Consider the following 17011-nt stretch of genomic DNA (forward strand, 5'->3'; position numbering starts at 1 on the left):
GGGCATTCGATGATCTCTTGTCTACCCTTGCGTTGAAGCTTGGAAGCAATCATTCCCCTCGTCGCGAAGTCCTGGTCCCAGCGTGGCAGCCCCTGGCTGAACCGGGATGACTACTCGCGAGGGTGAAGGGCAGACCGGAACCGAGCAGATATTCAACAGCTTTTCGTGTCGTGGAACGGGGACGGAAATGACGCAAGCTGCCCAGCATTTTGTCTTGATTGCTACGATGCTATTTTCTCCTAGCTTCAGAATGTTCAGGTGTTCGGCTGATTATAGCTATGATTGTGGTCGGTAGGTCGTGGCGACATAAACAGCGGCGTCATTAAAGAACGCATCGACAGTAATATAACTAGCTAAGTTTGCCAGTCCAGCGTTGGCTGACATTCCTGACGCGACTTCGACGGCCCGCCGTCTGCTGCGACCTGTGCGTGTAGCGTCGTCAGAATCGACCCTGAAAGTGTATCCGTCTGGACGACGGCTGAAGGAAAATACGTACAAAGGATGCCGCACTGTCGCTTGTCATCATCTGAGACCCATGCGTATTTGACGGCCCGCTCAGGATGCGTGGCCAGCAGGCCGTTTCGCAGGCTTGGTTTTCTACCCACTCTCCGACGGTGTCTCCTGGAAAGGGACACATAGCTATTGCCATCAAAATCGGCCTGGTTTTCCCGCGTTGGGATTCGCCTATCCTGACGGTAATAGACACCTTGGAGGCCCCCGGTCCTGCGTCTGTGCCCCGACTTAGCATCTCCAGAGAACACCTTGGCGAAATTTGCTTCGACGTCTTTCCAAGGCAAGCCGAGATCGCAGTAGGAATATAGAATAAAATCGACCTGTTCTACAGTGTACTTGACGTTGCAGTGGGGTCGGCTTCTCGGGCGGCGTGGTCGGTTTGAAGCCGCTGCACCAGAATGGACGCCGACGGAAAATCGGTCTGCAGGTGCCGGGTCTTGGGGGGTAGCGTCCCCGAAAAAGCGTTCGCGAGCCCCGATTGGATCAGGCCAGCAGATCGTGGAAGTCGGAGGTACACCTCGCCAGAAAATGTCTAACTCGCGCAAGTGTGGGAGGCTCATTTGAGAGCGCCCACACGGGAGGACTGAAGGGCCCTGAGATGGCTCGGAAACGAGGCCTTCACGCGTGAGCTTTTCGCGATTTCTTGCCAGTACAGTGAATGCGTTCTTACCTCCTGGCTGGCTAGTGACGCCCTCTGGCTTACAGGACAGAGTAAGTCTCTCCATTGGCTCGTATATGGAGAAAGAAGATAGGTCTCTGCGACCGAGACGGGATCGTGGCCCGTGTGGTCGGCTGGGTTTTGAGGCTGCTGGGGAATGTTGATGTCCCTCACGTTGCGCCAATCCTTACCGTAGAAACGGACATGCCCTGGAACCGCGGGAAAATCAAAATTACTCAGGAGGGGGGACGTTGGAGGCCGTTTTATTATACCTGGCCTTGGACCTGTCCAGTCAAACAACTGGTCTCCCACCGCTCAGCCGTCTCTTGATGTCAACGACGATGCTCCTTCTTTGGTCATGCTCGACATTGCCGCGTGTAATGCTTTCATTGAGACGGATTTTGCTGCATGGGGGACGGCAAAGGTTCTCTCTTTGATGCTGGGTCTGAGCAAGGGTCCCAGGAATCAGGGTCCATCGAGGGGGCAGGGTGTGGGGAGCACGCAAACAAAAATTCCCTACGCAGTAGACAGATGCTGCCCTTGCCCCATTTCTCCGCTCCACTTATAAGTTATGAGCTGTGCAATGATAATATCGTCGTCAACTCTAGACCGGCCGATTCAGTCCTTCGATAATCAGGATAGGTTCCATCCTGCCTATTTTTTTCCTTTTGGAAACCAGGGTCCTTTGAACGCCGCCGCTGATCTTCGCCTGCCAACAAGAAGATGATGTGATGGTTTATGCTGTTGGTGCGCCGGGCCACCGAAAGTGGACCTCGATGCCCCGGACCTCGTTGCGAATTGCTGTGGTTGGGCCCAGACAGGGCTCATGGCATATGCTGAAAGCCCTTGAGCTTCATGACTGTTTCCCACGCTCAGCCCTTGGCGAAAAGATCAACACCACCGGGACATATCTTGACTCATGAGCCCCTTCCAACAACGCAGTGGATCATCTGCGTGAGTACCTCAGGTTATGTCGGAAACGACGGGGCGCCAAGGTAAGATGTATCGTTGTCTTCCAGTTAGCCGAAGGCGACGCATTGCCTGCGCGGCGATCAGGGTCAACGTCCGCGATTAGCCTTCGGCAACGGGGCAAATCGCGGGACCGTCATGTCTGGCTTCTGCGAGAACGAACGAGCGTTTAGGTCACTGGCGACATGGGGATCGTTTCTGGTCTGCTGAGCGGGATTATTGCTGCTTAATTCCGGTGCAAAAGCAGGCCTGCTTTCTTGTCACTTTGTCATGGCTAGCAACCAACAGGGGATTCAAGACTGCAGATGCGCTTCGCCATGATAGCTATAAATGCCCCTGCGTCGCCTTCGATCTATGTCAACTATTGTTGTCCCACTCAAAGTACACATCTCTGCCCCCAAGAGTTGCATTACGCTTGCAGCCCTTGACTTCCGCCGAAATGAGCCAACGCCGAGCCCAGCTTACGCATCAGCCGGCAAATCGCTCGTCATGTCAGGGACAGTCTCTCTCTGAACAACCCGCCACCGGACAATGTTCTAGACAAGCTAAGATGTCATCGGTGACTGCTGAAAACAGCGGTCAAAGCCTTCGAAGTGGCCCGGCGGCCCCGAGCCCTCAGTCCTTCGTTTCGGATATGCAGAACTTTCTCGTGCTGTCGGACATGATAAATATCGATAGTTTGGGAAATCTTGAGAACTTAGCAACTGCACCTGTCAGGTACGTTAAGAAGCCCTGTTCTGGTTCTGATTGATGATTGACTTGGAAAAAGCCCCTCTGCGAATAGCCACCCGTCGGATGCACGGTCAAGTCTACCTATGTTAGCAGAATTGGGCACGAAGTTAAAACATACTCACCCATCACAGGCGCTCTCCCGAACAACTCAGAGCAACATTATGTCAATTACTGCAAGACAAGGAAAAGCAAAACAAAGAGATTGATCAACTCAACGAACGGTCAGTTGTCCTGTCTATTCTAGTGTCCCAGAAGCGTTCTGACTGACGTTCTGGCTGCTCTAGGATGGGACATATCATAGGTTATGTTAATAATGTCATAACCAGATCAGCGACGGACTCATGGACGGATTCATCCTTCCCTGGCGCAAGCAGTGTGGGGGACGGGTGCGATGGATCGATGGCAATGGAGGATGGACAGCGCGCCAACTGGTTACCAGGCTCTGACTCTGTTGGTCAAATCAAAAGGCCCTAGCTGGCAGTGGTCAAGTGATAGATCAGTGGCCAATAGTGCTCGCTCTGGGCGGGGGTTAAGCCTATCACAAGGCGCAATGAAAGTCTTTTTGTAGGCGGCACTTCTACAATGTCTACTTCTACTGAAAACATGTGTTTTTGTTCTGGATGAACTCCTACGTCCGAACTCCTGATATTGAGACTAGTCCTATCGTGAAACGTTGCTTATTCCTCCGTTAGGAGAATCGACATCTTCCGGAAGAAAAAGAAATTCCGCGTATCTACAGGGTCTAACCCCGTGTTTCTACATTTGCTTGCTGTATAAGAACAGTGCCAGATACAGCTGTGACTGATATCGGTTTCCGGTCCCACATATCTGGAACGTATCTTCATCGGAACTACCCATAGTTCTTCGGATAAGCGAGGTGCCAGCAACAAACGCCTCAGTCAAGTGGATGGCTTTGTGGGCATCCAGAAGCCACAATCGGCTCCCGCAATTATGAACGTATTTTTCAGAGCAACAGAAGAGCCTTTGTGGATCTGGTCGTCAACAAGCTTTATGACCAAACACCAGGCCACCTGCTACACGAAACGGAAGTTCCTCCCAAGGCAATAAACGTCTTTCTGCTGTCAGGCCAATCAATATGCTGACTCCCGTCTGGTCTCGGATTCAGCGATATAACAGCACCCAGACCATAGCCATGCGTTATACAGTCGCGATCGAAATCGGTTTCCGGTTTTCGATTCTGCAAATTTGTAAAATAAGAGCTGTTAATGGCTTATGTTGCTGACGAAGCAGGAAACATCTTGGCAGCGGTACCAGTTGCGTGGACCTGCGATACTTGGCTGCAAGATCCAGAAACAGCTGCGGTTATAGCTCTTCAGATTATTCTGGGAAATGCACAGTTTGTGTTCTTTTGTGAAAGGACACAGTAGCCCTGAAAGCAGACCTACGGTGAGGACCTGCTTATGCTGCTTTGTTCTGTGGCTCGCGGCAACAAACATGTCGATTATTCACCCTCAGCTGCTTTTGGCGTCTGATTACTGTTGACGAGCTGGCAGCCGAATCGGCCTGTGGGTAATCTTCAACCCTCCCAAGCTTCAAATACGCCTTCTCAGACGGCGAGTTCTGGCGCTTATGCGACCTTAAGCCGCTTGGTTCTCTCGATTAGCCCTGGCATAATCAGCATATATTATAGACCCCCTTTAACGAGAATTAAGCTTCAGACAGCAAACTCACTTTGCTAGGAGCATATAGAATGCCCTTCAATAAACGTTCCATGATCAGCCTCATGCGCCTCACGCAAGCTTCGCCTGTTGGTACAGTGGCTAACGAAAAGGGCTTCATGCTTAATTCAACACTCTTCCATCTTTCCGCACGGACCCGCCTGTTCTTGGCGCTTACACTGTGCGATCTCATACGGCTGTACCCGTAATCGATTTGGCGCAGCTTATGGCTCCAGTGCCGAATCCACTTCGTGATTATCATGTTCCTTGATAAGGGTCACTATGCATGCATAAGTAGGAGCAGGATCCCGCTCTTATGTCATGACAGTTTTGTGTTAGCTTATCCACTTAATGCATCAGAGACGCAGTAGGATGATCTTGTTGCTAATAAGCTAGATCTGTCGTTGAATAATTAGAAGCCACTATTCCGCATCCAGCTCTATATGCATCTGTTCTGACATTACAAAATAGCGTCTCTCAATTTCTGTAGCTTGAAGTATTGTACGACGAAAAGGTCATCAGCTGGCCTGTTTTCCCAGATTCTACTTATGCTGCAGTTCATAGAGGTATTAACCTTCAACACACTCACTACGCCTCTAGCTATCACCATGACGCCGCCTTCACATGTATTTAACAGTCGACGAGGTCTTCAAAATCCAACACACGGCGTGGTCAATTCGAAACCTCTCGGTGGCGTGCCATAGCTGATGAAGCAGCTATCTGGGCATTTGTCGGGGATTTGCTGCGGGAATGCAAAATTAGGCTCCATGGCGTAGGGGTTTGCAGCTGGGGCGATCTCTGAGAATAGGTGTCAGGGCGGATGATGGATGGAGTTCTGGAACGTGCCATGATTCTTGAGCCGTTAGGAGCTCTGTTGTGGAGAATAAAACTGCTGTTCTGGCGTAATTACAGGGATAGACTTATGTGGAGCTCTTCTAGCAGGTATTCTTTTCGAGTTTGCAAAATCTTGATCTGGACCAAAGGAACGTGATTTTGAAGTTTTGGGTGATCAAGAACTCACTCGTCCCTTTCCAGCCTGCCGACAGCAACGGGCATTTCTCATCGACTGAGCAATGGAGTGGATTACATCACCATGAGGGCATCCAGAAGATGCTGACAATTGCAGGACTTGGCAGTTTCTTACACCATGATTCGCCCACGGCACAGCACTCAGCCGCACAAGGCTGGCGGCAAGAGGGATTTCCCCTCTCGCAATTAATGACTTGCCTGAGCGATGACATTCAACGTCCGGTCTCCATTGCCACAGATTCACACGACGGCTTAGTTTCATTCCTGCTGCTTTTGACGCTCCGGACGATCCGTACTACCGCAACCTACTCTCATCCGACCGATCCAAAACTCCAGGCGACCGACCGAAGATGTCGCAGAAACGGAGCCGCGACGACTACAAGGTGGCATGGATCTGTCCGCTGGAGGTGGAGCAGATCGCAGCGATGGAGATGCTGGACGAGGAACATCCCGCACTTCCGAAGCCCCCGGCAGACCATAACGTGTACAGCCTTGGGAGCATCAACGGCCATAATGTTGTTATCGCAGGTCTGCACCAGCCTGGCAACTGCCCTGCGGCTACAGTTGTGGCGCAGATGAGGATGACGTTTCCCAACTTGCGCTTCGGTCTTTTGGTTGGCATTGGCGGCGGAGTCCCTGTTGAGACGGATAATGGGATGATACGACTGGGTCATGTGGTTGTGAGCAAGCCTGCGGGTGGACACTCCGGCGCTCTACAGTACGATCATGGAAAAGCGAGAAACGGTTACTTTGAGCGGACAGGTGCCCTGGCACCACCACCGGCAGTTCTTCTCAATGCTGCGCAGGCGCTAGCAGTGCAGCGGGCAAGGCTGGATGTCGATCCGGTGCAGCACGACGTCCGTCGAATCGACACAACGCGTCGTAGGCTTCGACGGTACCAGTATCCTGGCGAGCAAAACGATCATCTTTTCCCACCACATTACGAGCACCATCGTCAAGGATCATGCAACACCAAGTGCGACCTATCGAAGCGTATACCTCGAACGAGCGATGATGACGACACGTTTGTTGTGCACAGAGGCAATATCGCATCTGGAGAGATGGTGGTGAAGGATGCGTTGCTGAGGGACATACTAGCTCAGCAGGATGGGCTTTTATGCTTTGAGATGGAGGCTGCTGGGGCAATTGCCGACTTTCCTTGCCTTGTTGTGCGCGGCATCTCGGACTACTGCGACTCGCATAAGAACGACATGTGGCATGGGTACGCGGCAGCTGTGGCAGCAGCGTATGCTCGACAGCTCTTCTTCCACCTGCCCGTAGATGAAGTGCAGCGGTAAGAGGATTTATCAGATTGCACATAATGGTCAATAGTATTAGTAGCTAATACATCCAACCAGGTGCTCCGGCAATGCAAGACAGACAGCTTCTCCTTCATTCATACTCCCCTTCAAGCTGCCAGGAGTTCACAGCGTGAACCACTTTGTAGCCAGAGAAGAAGAACTCAGGCGTCTCTATAACGAACTGAAGTGGACTGGAGACCGTCGAACGGTTATTCTGCATGGCCTGGGTGGCATGGGCAAAACTCAGACGACGATCGCATTCGCGAAGAAACATCGCAATGATTACTCGTCGGTTTTTTGGCTTGATGCGAGAGATAAGACAGCGCTCAAGCTGAGCTACCAAGGCCTAGCCCAGCGAATTGCAACAGAGACATCGTCCGTGACATATATCAACAACGCCCTTTCTAGTCGAGACCTCGATGAGACGGTCAGTGCAGTCAAGCGATGGTTAGATAAACCAAAGAACAATCGTTGGCTGATGATCTACGACAACTACGATGACGTCAAACTTCGCAATCGTGGCAGTCCTAGTGAGAATGAGACTGGTTTGCAAGTAGGAAACGAGAATGATGCTAGCGAGACAGGCTCGAAAGCCTACGACATACGCCCTTTTTTTCCTGATACAGAACATGGCGCTATCCTCATCACGACACGCTCGTCATCTGTGAAGCTTGGACAGCGCGTCCAGCTCAGGAAGCTAGCCGACCTCGAGGACAGTCTGGCGATCCTGGCATCTACATCTGGCCGCACTGATCTTGGCAAAGGTAAATGTGGTACGCCTTTTATGGGCGATTAGCTAACGCTGTATAGATCCTGACGCCGCAGTCCTTGCAAAGAAGCTTGATGGCCTTCCACTCGCCCTCGCAACAGCTGGGGCTTACCTAGACCAAGTAGCAACTAGCTGCAGGGAGTATATAGAGATGTATGAAAAAGCATGGTTACGCCTACAAAAAGAGAGTCCAGGATTGATGGCATATGATCGTGCCCTATACTCCACGTGGAATGTCTCACTCCGTTATATCCAGCTGCAAAACCAGAATGCTGCCGACCTGCTCAGACTTTGGGCATATTTCGACAACCATGATGTATGGTATGAATTGCTACGAGCAGGGGAGTCGGAGAAGCTACTTTGGCTGCACAAGATGATGGAGGACAGACTAGAGTTCGATAAGGTAGTGAGAGTACTCTGTGACCATGAGCTGGTAGAACCGAACGCCACCGTGAGTGAATTGGGATCAGAATCACAAGGATACAGCATGCATGGTTGTGTTCATGCATGGACGATCCATGTGCTCAATACCGAGCGAAGTCAAGAGCTAGCCTGGATCGCAATACAATGTGTGGCCTCTCACATACCCAGTCAACAACAAAGCAATTATTGGGTAGTGCAACGTCGACTCTTGCAACATGCGGATCAATGCATCAAGATGTTCGATACCAATGCCAACTTGGAAGACGATGCGTGGATGTTCCACGCACTAGGCAACCTCTACAAGAACCAGGGCCAACTCAAAGAGGCTGAGGGCATGTACGAACGGGCTCTTCAAGGCAAGGAGAAGGCACTGGGGCCAGACCACACATCAACACTCAACACGGTCAACAATCTAGGCAACCTCTACAAGAACCAGGGCCAACTCAAAGAGGCCGAGGCCATGTACGAACGGGCTCTTCAAGGCTATGAGAAGGCATTGGGGCCAGACCACACATCAACACTCGACTCAGTTCACTGTCTAGGCATCCTCTACTCAGACCAGGGCCGACTCAAAGAGGCCGAGGGCATGTACGAGCGGGCTCTTCAAGGCTACGAGAAGGTGTTGCACCCAGATACGCTGAGAACATATGTTCCTGCCCTTATTGCCCTGGAACATCTTGGCCGTCTATTTGAGCAACTGGGTGCTACAGATAGAGCTCTCGAGCACTATGATCGCGCTAGGACGGGCATCGCTGATGTCTTTGGCTCTGAGGATGAACGGTGCATTTGCTTGTCTGATCAGATTCACAGATTACGGCTTCCAAGGCAAGAGTCGGTTCCGCCGCCTCGCGTGGCTACTCGTCATAGCCTGAGATATAAGTGGAAGAATTGGAAAGAAAAATTGAAACGTGCGTAGCTAAATATTGGAAGCTGAGGCCGAAGATGCTTTTTGGACATAACTATGGTAATGTGGGTGGTGGTAGTCGCATTTATAGTATAAGTTGCGTTCATAATTCGCTTCATGCTTAGAACAATGAGACCCATTGTAATATACATAGCCCTGCATAACCTGATCCACAGCAAACCCCATTCTCGTCGTCATCTGGATAGCTCATTGAGGAGCTTACAGGTTGTAGCGGGGTTGATAAGATAAGAATGCCTACTGTGCTAAGCGCCAAGGAGCCAAAATGTCCGTGCGGAAAGAGACGAGAGAGTTGATGAGGATGAAGCCCTTTTCGTTAGCTACTGTAAGTATATATGCACTTATTCATCAAAGCATAGTAATAAGGAGGTTGGGAAAATAGGACGTAAGATCACTTGCTGTCTGGTGAGGAGGTTGCACTTAGTTATTACCCCAGCTTACATCATGCACCTATGTTGTCACTGATGGCACCCCTGGGGTTTTGCCGACATCCCTAGGGGGGATAGGTGTCATCCAAACTTCTCAAATCCAATAAAACCATCTCCAGATGATCAGCAGCTGAGACACCATAGCGCCTAACCTCGCTGCATCACAACACAAGCTCATTCGCAACATGATTTTCAGTGGAAATTTTACTGACGTTTCTATTGCTAGAACTGCAGGATGCACGCTGCGCACTATCTATAACATCCAAGCCAATCTAGAGTGCTTTAGTCACACGAAAGCTCTATCGAATAGGGTTGGACGGCAAAGAAGCATCACTCCACTAATGCTTGCTGCTCTATGCGAACGACTGATCGAGAAACCCAATCTATATCGAGATGAGATAGTGATATTTCTTTCAGATGAGTTTGATACCCTAGTGACAGCCTTAAGCATTAGTTATGCTCTGGCCTCAGCTGGCTGGAGCAAGAAAGTGGCCCGTTATATTGCTCAAGAGAGGAATGCAGATCTGCAGGACTTCTATCTGTATGAGCTGTCAGCTTTCCGGTCTTATCATCTTATGTTTGTAGATAAGTCAGGCTGCGATAAGTGCGCTGGATTTTGTCGAACTGGGTGGTCGCCGCTTAGCGTAACCCCTAAGCAGGTGGCCTGATTCTATTGCAATTGCTGGTACCAGATCTTGCCTGCTTACGTATAAGATGGTGTAGTCCACTTATATATATTTCAGGGAAGCATGGATAGTGATGTTTTTAGAGACTTCATTAAGGAGTTGCTTCACTTCTGCGGGCGGTGGCCTGAGCCTAAATCTGTGATTATTATGGATAATGCATTATTCTATCATTCCGACTGAATTGACAAACTATGCGACAGAGCTGGGGTTAAGAAGTTGCTCTTACCGCCTTACTCGCCCGACCTCAACCCCATCGAGGAAGAGTTTGCTGAGTTGAAAGCCTTCATTAAGCGGCACTATCAGCAACACGACAGCGTTCCTGAGCAAGACTTCCCCGGATTCCTGGAGTGGTGTCTTCAGATGGAGCATAGGAGTCAAGCGCCTGAGGTCATTTCAAGAACGCTGGCATTATTGTGGAAGAGCTATGATGAAGAGAAAGGTGTTAATGGAATTTGAGGGTAGATATAAGATAAATACTATGATATGCTGCTGAACTGCTCTGCCTATGTTCTAATATCCCTGACGAAGCGTTTTGCAACCCTAATTTTGATTCCTTGTTTGATGAAGAATTTGGAATTCTGGTCTTTATAGATCTGCTTAAGATTGAAACCATCACTAAGCGCCACATCAAATGCCCTCTGGAATTCCTGTTTCAGCGTTTCGCATTACACTTAGGAGCACTGCTAGTCGCAGTATTTTCTTATCGCCACGTCTCGCGGTCCTGCGGCATGCAGTGGTAGCACTACCTGACAGCAGACGCTCAATTCTAAGCGTAGCGTTATGGCAACCTCCGCTGAAGATGGAGGCGATGAAGCTGGCATTATATTAGTGATATTGATCGGCGGGCAATTACCGAAGGGTGAGTTCTTCGCCTTGGCCTTTTGATGCCTTTCTTCTTCCTGCTGCTCCTCAGCATATAGCTGATTGCAAACTTCGTCAGGTATATCGTTATGATTCTCCAATATGCCGCCCTGCTCTATATGTCGGATTAGGGCTCTCAAATAATGAGACTTCAGCTTGTAATACCTCTTCCTAACTCCATCCCGCTAATAATAGGGTCTAAGGTCACAGGGCGAGCCAGGATATCGCATTAGGCTGTAGACATGCTGCTAGGTAGACAGCTGGCCTGTAGACGACTCTTCAGCATTAAGCAGGACCGCCTGTTCCTATAGCTGATCCTGCGTGATAGAAGAGAAGCCACGCTTGGTGCCCTGCTTTGCTATGCTTGACAGCCTGTTTTCCATATAATTGAACGATATTTTGATTGTGATCGCTCGTCCAGCATAGTGAAGGTGGCTCCAGTTCTTTATTTGTCTCTCTATAACATTCCAGTCTATGTTAAGGTTGTCAAACCGTTTGACTAGGTCATGCTAGGTGCGGTCGCATATAGATATGACGATGTTAGTATCATCAATCTTGAATGACTTATTGGAGGGCAGCTTCTTTGTAACCAGCCGATCAAGCTTATGCTGGAGGGTTTGTGTCCAATAGGCATTTGGGGCGAGGATGAGGTCTGGCTTGCTATCTCTAGCAACTAATTTCTTATTTGCTGTTAACTTCTATTTGATAGAATAGTGGATATAAGTAGGTGGCTGCTCCTCGTAGAGATCGTCTTTATCCTAATCACTCAGCTGCAGTAAGAGAAGTCTATTGCCGCTAGTTGGTGTCTAGCTTAGACTGCGTGAGGAGACCGTCTGGATGTCCTTAAAGTTATCTGCTGCAGGGTCAAGAGTTGAACGCTGGCCTCCATCAGAATCAGCAAGATCTAGAAATCTATCAGTTGGATCAAAAGCAGACCACTCAAACTTATCGAGTGTTAAATCGACAGGACGATTTATAGACGCTATCGCTCTGATTAGCAAGAAGGGGCTGATTATATGACGTGGATGAGGTTTGAAGGAGCGTGGGAGTAGATATGAGAATAGAATAAAGCTACTAGGGCTATGTGGCTGTTATTGCCTGACTAGATAAAGCCTGAATAGGATCAGAGGCCAGCCCCACAAAAACGTTTACTATGCAGTAGTGTCCAGAGCACTAAGAAGGCTGACTACCCTCACGTCTATTGTGATATGCCTGCAGATATGCGGCAGAAATAGTGCATTATTACCTCTTTGTTGCACGCAGTGGACAGCACAGCAGACTTGGATGCTTCAACTAAAGGGACCGCAAAGAGGAAATATGTTATAATTATTAGAGGGAAGAGTGCGTCTGCTCCTAAGGATTAGCCGTTATGCGTAGATGTTAAGTAGACGATCAAGTTTGCCATAAATATAGAGAGACTAGATGCATAGATCATCTAGCGATAAGACGATTTATAATCAACTTCAAACTTCACTTTACTAATCTATATATAACTAAGGATATCCCACCTACCCTTGTGCGATAGAAAGCAGGACTAGCATTAACTGCTGATGATAGGACGCTAAACACTTTGAGAAACAACCTTAAGACAGCCTGTTACTAACCCCACAAGCAATCGAAGCTATAATAAGAACTGACAGAGAGGATATACGTGAAGATAAAGACTGCCCGCATAGGCTTCTGGGAGGCATAGACTTCAGCCATGGTAAAAACGATATAGATACTCATATTAGCTCTAAATAGCTTAGGAGAGGGGGGGGTAAACAAACTATGTATATGTATGTATATACATAAGGGAGACACTGATGGCTAAGGATTCGCCAATCGAAAGAAAACAACCCTTCCAGAGGGGCAACCAAGCGCAAGTGTAGAGCCCTGTAATGCTGAACATGAAGGGCGAAACTCAACAGGTAGCCAGAGCAAGTTTTGATCTTGCCATATGATCCAACTACTATTTAGGTTTATTCCAATATCAGTTTGTAGTCTGGTAGTATCATCTTTACTATCTGAGTTCCAGCCAGACTGCCTTAGACTGGCCTTATCTATAGCTATTATAGCCTTGTCAGTACGGAGGTACGCATTGCTGGGCTCAAATGACAGAGTTTGGGTTACTCCTCTAATGTTGACTGCTTACGCGCACTCGCCCGTATCAGCATACCAGATCCACACTGGCTGTCCTCTGATGCTGACACCACAAGCATTGAGTCGTGCGAGAAGGCCACCGATCTGACAGGACTGCTGTGACCCTCAAGCTCTTGCGTGCACTCGCCTGTATCAGCATGCTAGATCCACACTATGCTGTCCTCTGATGCTGACGCCATAAGCATGGAGTTGTGCGAGAAGGCCACTAAGTTAACCTAATCGCTGTGGCCCTTGAGTTCTTGCGCGCACTCGCCTGTATCAGCATGCCAGATCCACACTGTGTTGTCCTCTGATGCTGATGTCATAAGCACTGAGTTGTGCGAGAAGGCTAGTAAGTGGACCTAATTGCTGTGACCCTTGAGTTCTTGTGTGCACTCGCCTGTATCAGCATGCCAGATCTGCATTATGTTGTCCTCTGATGCTGATGCCATAAGCACTGAGTTATGCGAGAAGGCCACCAATCTAACAGCACCGCTGTGACCCTTCAGTTCTTGCGTGCACTCGCCTGTATCAGCATGCCAGATCCACACCGTCTTATCGTCTGATGCTGACGCCATAAGCATTAAGTCGTGCGAGAAGGCCACTAAGTTGACCTAATCGCTGTGGCCCTTGAGTTCTTGCGCGCACTCGCCTGTATCAGCATGCCAGATGCGCACCATCTTGTCGGCTGATGCTGATGCCATAAGTGTTGAGTTGTGCGAGAAGGCTACTGAGTTGACAGAATTGATATGCCCTTGAAACTTTTGAAGGCACTGATCCTAATTCATGTCGGCATGTAGCTGGAGTAAAATCCACCTAGGAATTTTGCCTTCAAAAATTTGCCTAACGATACTCTTATGTGGTGTAAAAACAATTGCAGAAGAGTATAGTTGAAGCAGCGCTATGTTGATAACAAAAAGATTAAGACAGATAAATCTAGCGGTATCGCTCAAAAAATCTTATAGCTTACTCTTACATAATATCTATATAATTTTAGTAAAGTAATGCTGTAGGTACTGTCTATAATTACACACTATCAGCTTACTTTGAAGACTCTTGAGTAGTGAAAGGCTCTTATATGCTCTGCCTATCAGGCTTAACGTTTCAAGCCAGTAGAGGAAATAAGATTGAAGAAAGTTATAAACATCGCTAGCAAGACTCTCACTAGCACCCGCTTAGTCTGTGTGATATGTCTAATAAAGGCATGTATATTATGCTTCTAGAGATAGGTCATTATTGATTTTTTGGACGTCAACAGTAGCTTATAATGTAGCAGGAGCTTGAAGATCGCATATATCCTCGTGCAGGGACTGATTCAGCAGTGCTAAGCATTTTGCTGCTAGCTGATGATGGGTTTAGCGCTCGTCAACCCAGAATCAGTTCTTGCTCTGCTGCTTAGGATCAACAAGGAAATCCCTGAAAGAGAGATGCAGCAGTTATACTGGAGACGTCAAACTTTTGGGGATGCTGAGAACCAAATATAGCATATCAAGCCAGCTGTTGATAACATGCTGAGGAATTCCTAACAGGCTTTCTAAAGCTGTGGTGGAAAGAGGGCTTTTAAGAATAATAATAGCCCTAACAATCTGACGAAATTGCTTAATAACTTTTTCTTAGTTGAATAGCGAAAGTTTGGTAAGTTGCTGTTTTAGAGCCAGCTGGTATGTCAGTTTGAGTTTAGACTGAAAATCAACTTCTGATGATCCTATTCCAATCTTATATTTCAGGACCTAATATAATTAATAGCGTGGATCTCCAAATTTACGCTATGTGAGGAAATAACACGTCGTTACAGCAAAGATGAATAGCAGGACCGCCATCATAACCAGGGTCTTGATGTCGGATTGATCAGGCTAAGTTGGACGCAGCTGTTGATCACCAAATATATCACTGTTGTAATCCACCCTGATCTTTTCAAGTTCACACAGCAGAAAGGCTGATATATCATGCTTAATAATAGATTGCAGGATCTTATGCAGCAAGAAGTCGTTATATATGCCCTTAACTGCGTCCTGGCTGAAGCCTAGCCTTACTGGTAATTCTGGCCTGCTAGTGATGAAAACTTTCAGCCTTAGTGATCGAAGGTCTTTCACACAGCAAAGCAGCCTGACGACGGTCTTAATATGATCGTCCCGCTTATATTCGTCTAAAGCATCAACGACAACAATAACATAACGATTATTATAAGGCTGTCGTTGGACCTTCAGAAGCAGCTTGAAAATAAGCTTTTCAAATTGATCCTGCAATCTCTTGTTGTAGATTCTTAGCTTAGCATCAATTACCTCTTTGACATGTTGAGCCAGCATCAGCAGATGACTGACTAACTGTAAGGCTATTATTGTGAAGACCTTGGACGCGTTGCTGCGGTCTGCTTCCCCCCTCTTGAAGAAAAAGCTGGCCCTAAGCTGGCGATGCTCAGCCATTTCCTGTGCAACAGTCCGAGAAACTGTCGACTTCCCTGTGCCTGCCATTCCCTTCAGCTAGAATACTGCTTGGGATGTCGGGTCGTTCGCCCATGCTCGAATCTTCTGAAGCAATTCGACTCTCGTATCCGGCAGACATGTTGCGCTAGATTCCTCGGCTTGGGAATCGTAGGAGGCTCCGGGAGCTGTTGGCAGTTTATCGAGGGCGAGCTTTTCGTCGATACTGAGAACCGTGGTCCTGGCGAATACTAAGATCAGCTGAATCATACGCGCTAGAATGGGAGCAACATACGCAATATCTAGTTGCAGGCCAGTTGAGAAAAGTCGAGTGCATTGCTCTATATCCTTTACAATACCTTCGACCTCCTTGCTCTTAAATGGCCACTTTAGAGCCCGACTATGCATTCGACTGAGAGCCTTACGCGCGCTAGAAGGGCGTAGCTCAACTTCAAGTTGCTCGAGACGGGACTCAGCTCCGCGCACGGCAATGGCGAGCTGTTGTGAGGCCTTCAGTCCAGCGCCTTGAGGGCCTTCGAGAAGCTTCAGCGCGTTGTTAGCGACGCTTTGAAGGCTGTAAACTTCTACCCTGACCCGCTCGATGTCAGCTCTGGCGTTCTTGACGGCTTTATAATATTTGACACATCGTGATCCAATGTTTGCAGATAGCTCGGCAACAGCAAGAACACTGCTGGCGATGCCGAGTGCTTCGGCCATGGCCAGGGTCTCAGGATACGGTGATGTGTCCTATCGGTTATTGCTAGATGGGCATCGACGTGAATGGGCGAAAGTAGCTTATGTTTGGCAATCTCTATCAGGCAGCAGTGAGGCGGGGTAGTGCAGCAAAGGTAGCCACGTGATGCTCAACTGCAGGTCAGGCTCAGCATGGGTCAGCTTGTCCCAGCGCGCTTATCGCAGCCCGACTCGTCTACAAACATGAGATGGTAAGACCGGAAGGCCGACAGCTTATGCAGATAGAAGTCCCGCAGATCCGCATTCCTCTCTTGAGCAACGCGACGGGCCACTTTCTTGCTCCAACCAGCCGAGGCCAGGGCACGACTAATGCGTGTGGCCGTCACTAGGGTATCAAACTCGTCCGAAAGAACTATCACTATCTCGTCTCGATATGGATCGGGTTTCTCGATCAGTCGTTCGCATAGAGCAGCAAGTATTGGTGGAGTGATGCTTCTTCGCCGTCCGACCCCGTTCGATGGAGCTTTCGTGTGACCGAAGCATTCGAGGTTAGCCTGGATGTTATGTATAGTACGTGGGGTGCATCCTGCAGTTCTGGCTATAGAAACATCAGTGAATTTACCATGAATAATCATATCTCGAATGAGTTCGTGCTGCGATGCAACGAGATTAGGTGCCATTGTCTGTGCCAATCGTCTGATGATAATGCTTCGTTGGATCGTCGAAGTTCGGATGACACATTCCCCAAGACCATCGGCAAAACCCTGGGATGCCATCTGAGACGACACAGAGACATGACGTAAGCTG

The 17011-nt window shown here is 48.7% G+C and overlaps 5 protein-coding genes across 5 annotated transcripts; 2 read left to right on the plus strand and 3 right to left on the minus strand.

Moving 5' to 3' along the window:
* Positions 1-276: 276 nt before the first annotated feature.
* On the minus strand, positions 277-1238 carry CGGC5_v015969 (uncharacterized protein; the record flags this gene model as incomplete). The annotated part of the gene is made up of 3 exons (XM_066153371.1): positions 277-422; positions 497-1129; positions 1184-1238. The coding sequence occupies 3 exons, from the start codon at positions 1236-1238 to the stop codon at positions 277-279; spliced, it is 834 nt and encodes a 277-aa protein (XP_066007323.1).
* A 1452-nt stretch (positions 1239-2690) lies between these two features.
* CGGC5_v015970 (uncharacterized protein) lies at positions 2691-3346 on the plus strand (the record flags this gene model as incomplete). The annotated part of the gene is made up of 4 exons (XM_066153372.1): positions 2691-2857; positions 2910-2957; positions 3004-3093; positions 3157-3346. The coding sequence occupies 4 exons, from the start codon at positions 2691-2693 to the stop codon at positions 3344-3346; spliced, it is 495 nt and encodes a 164-aa protein (XP_066007193.1).
* Positions 3347-5930: 2584 nt separating this feature from the next.
* Positions 5931-8989, plus strand: nphp3-1 (Nephrocystin-3; the record flags this gene model as incomplete). Its single annotated transcript, XM_066153373.1, has 3 exons — positions 5931-6874; positions 6939-7645; positions 7692-8989. The coding sequence occupies 3 exons, from the start codon at positions 5931-5933 to the stop codon at positions 8987-8989; spliced, it is 2949 nt and encodes a 982-aa protein (XP_066007192.1).
* Positions 8990-15571: 6582 nt separating this feature from the next.
* Positions 15572-16228, minus strand: CGGC5_v015972 (uncharacterized protein; the record flags this gene model as incomplete). The annotated part of the gene is made up of 2 exons (XM_032022657.1): positions 15572-15752; positions 15807-16228. 2 exons carry the CDS (start codon positions 16226-16228, stop codon positions 15572-15574), a joined length of 603 nt encoding a protein of 200 aa, XP_031880505.1.
* Positions 16229-16374: 146 nt separating this feature from the next.
* CGGC5_v015973 (uncharacterized protein) lies at positions 16375-16884 on the minus strand (the record flags this gene model as incomplete). The annotated part of the gene is made up of 3 exons (XM_066153374.1): positions 16375-16378; positions 16448-16727; positions 16827-16884. The coding sequence occupies 3 exons, from the start codon at positions 16882-16884 to the stop codon at positions 16375-16377; spliced, it is 342 nt and encodes a 113-aa protein (XP_066007327.1).
* Positions 16885-17011: the final 127 nt, after the last annotated feature.

Source organism: Colletotrichum fructicola, assembly GCF_000319635.2.
Source record: "Colletotrichum fructicola Nara gc5 chromosome Unknown KSG_Nara_v1_contig10, whole genome shotgun sequence".
Taxonomy (NCBI): Eukaryota; Fungi; Ascomycota; class Sordariomycetes; order Glomerellales; family Glomerellaceae; genus Colletotrichum; species Colletotrichum fructicola.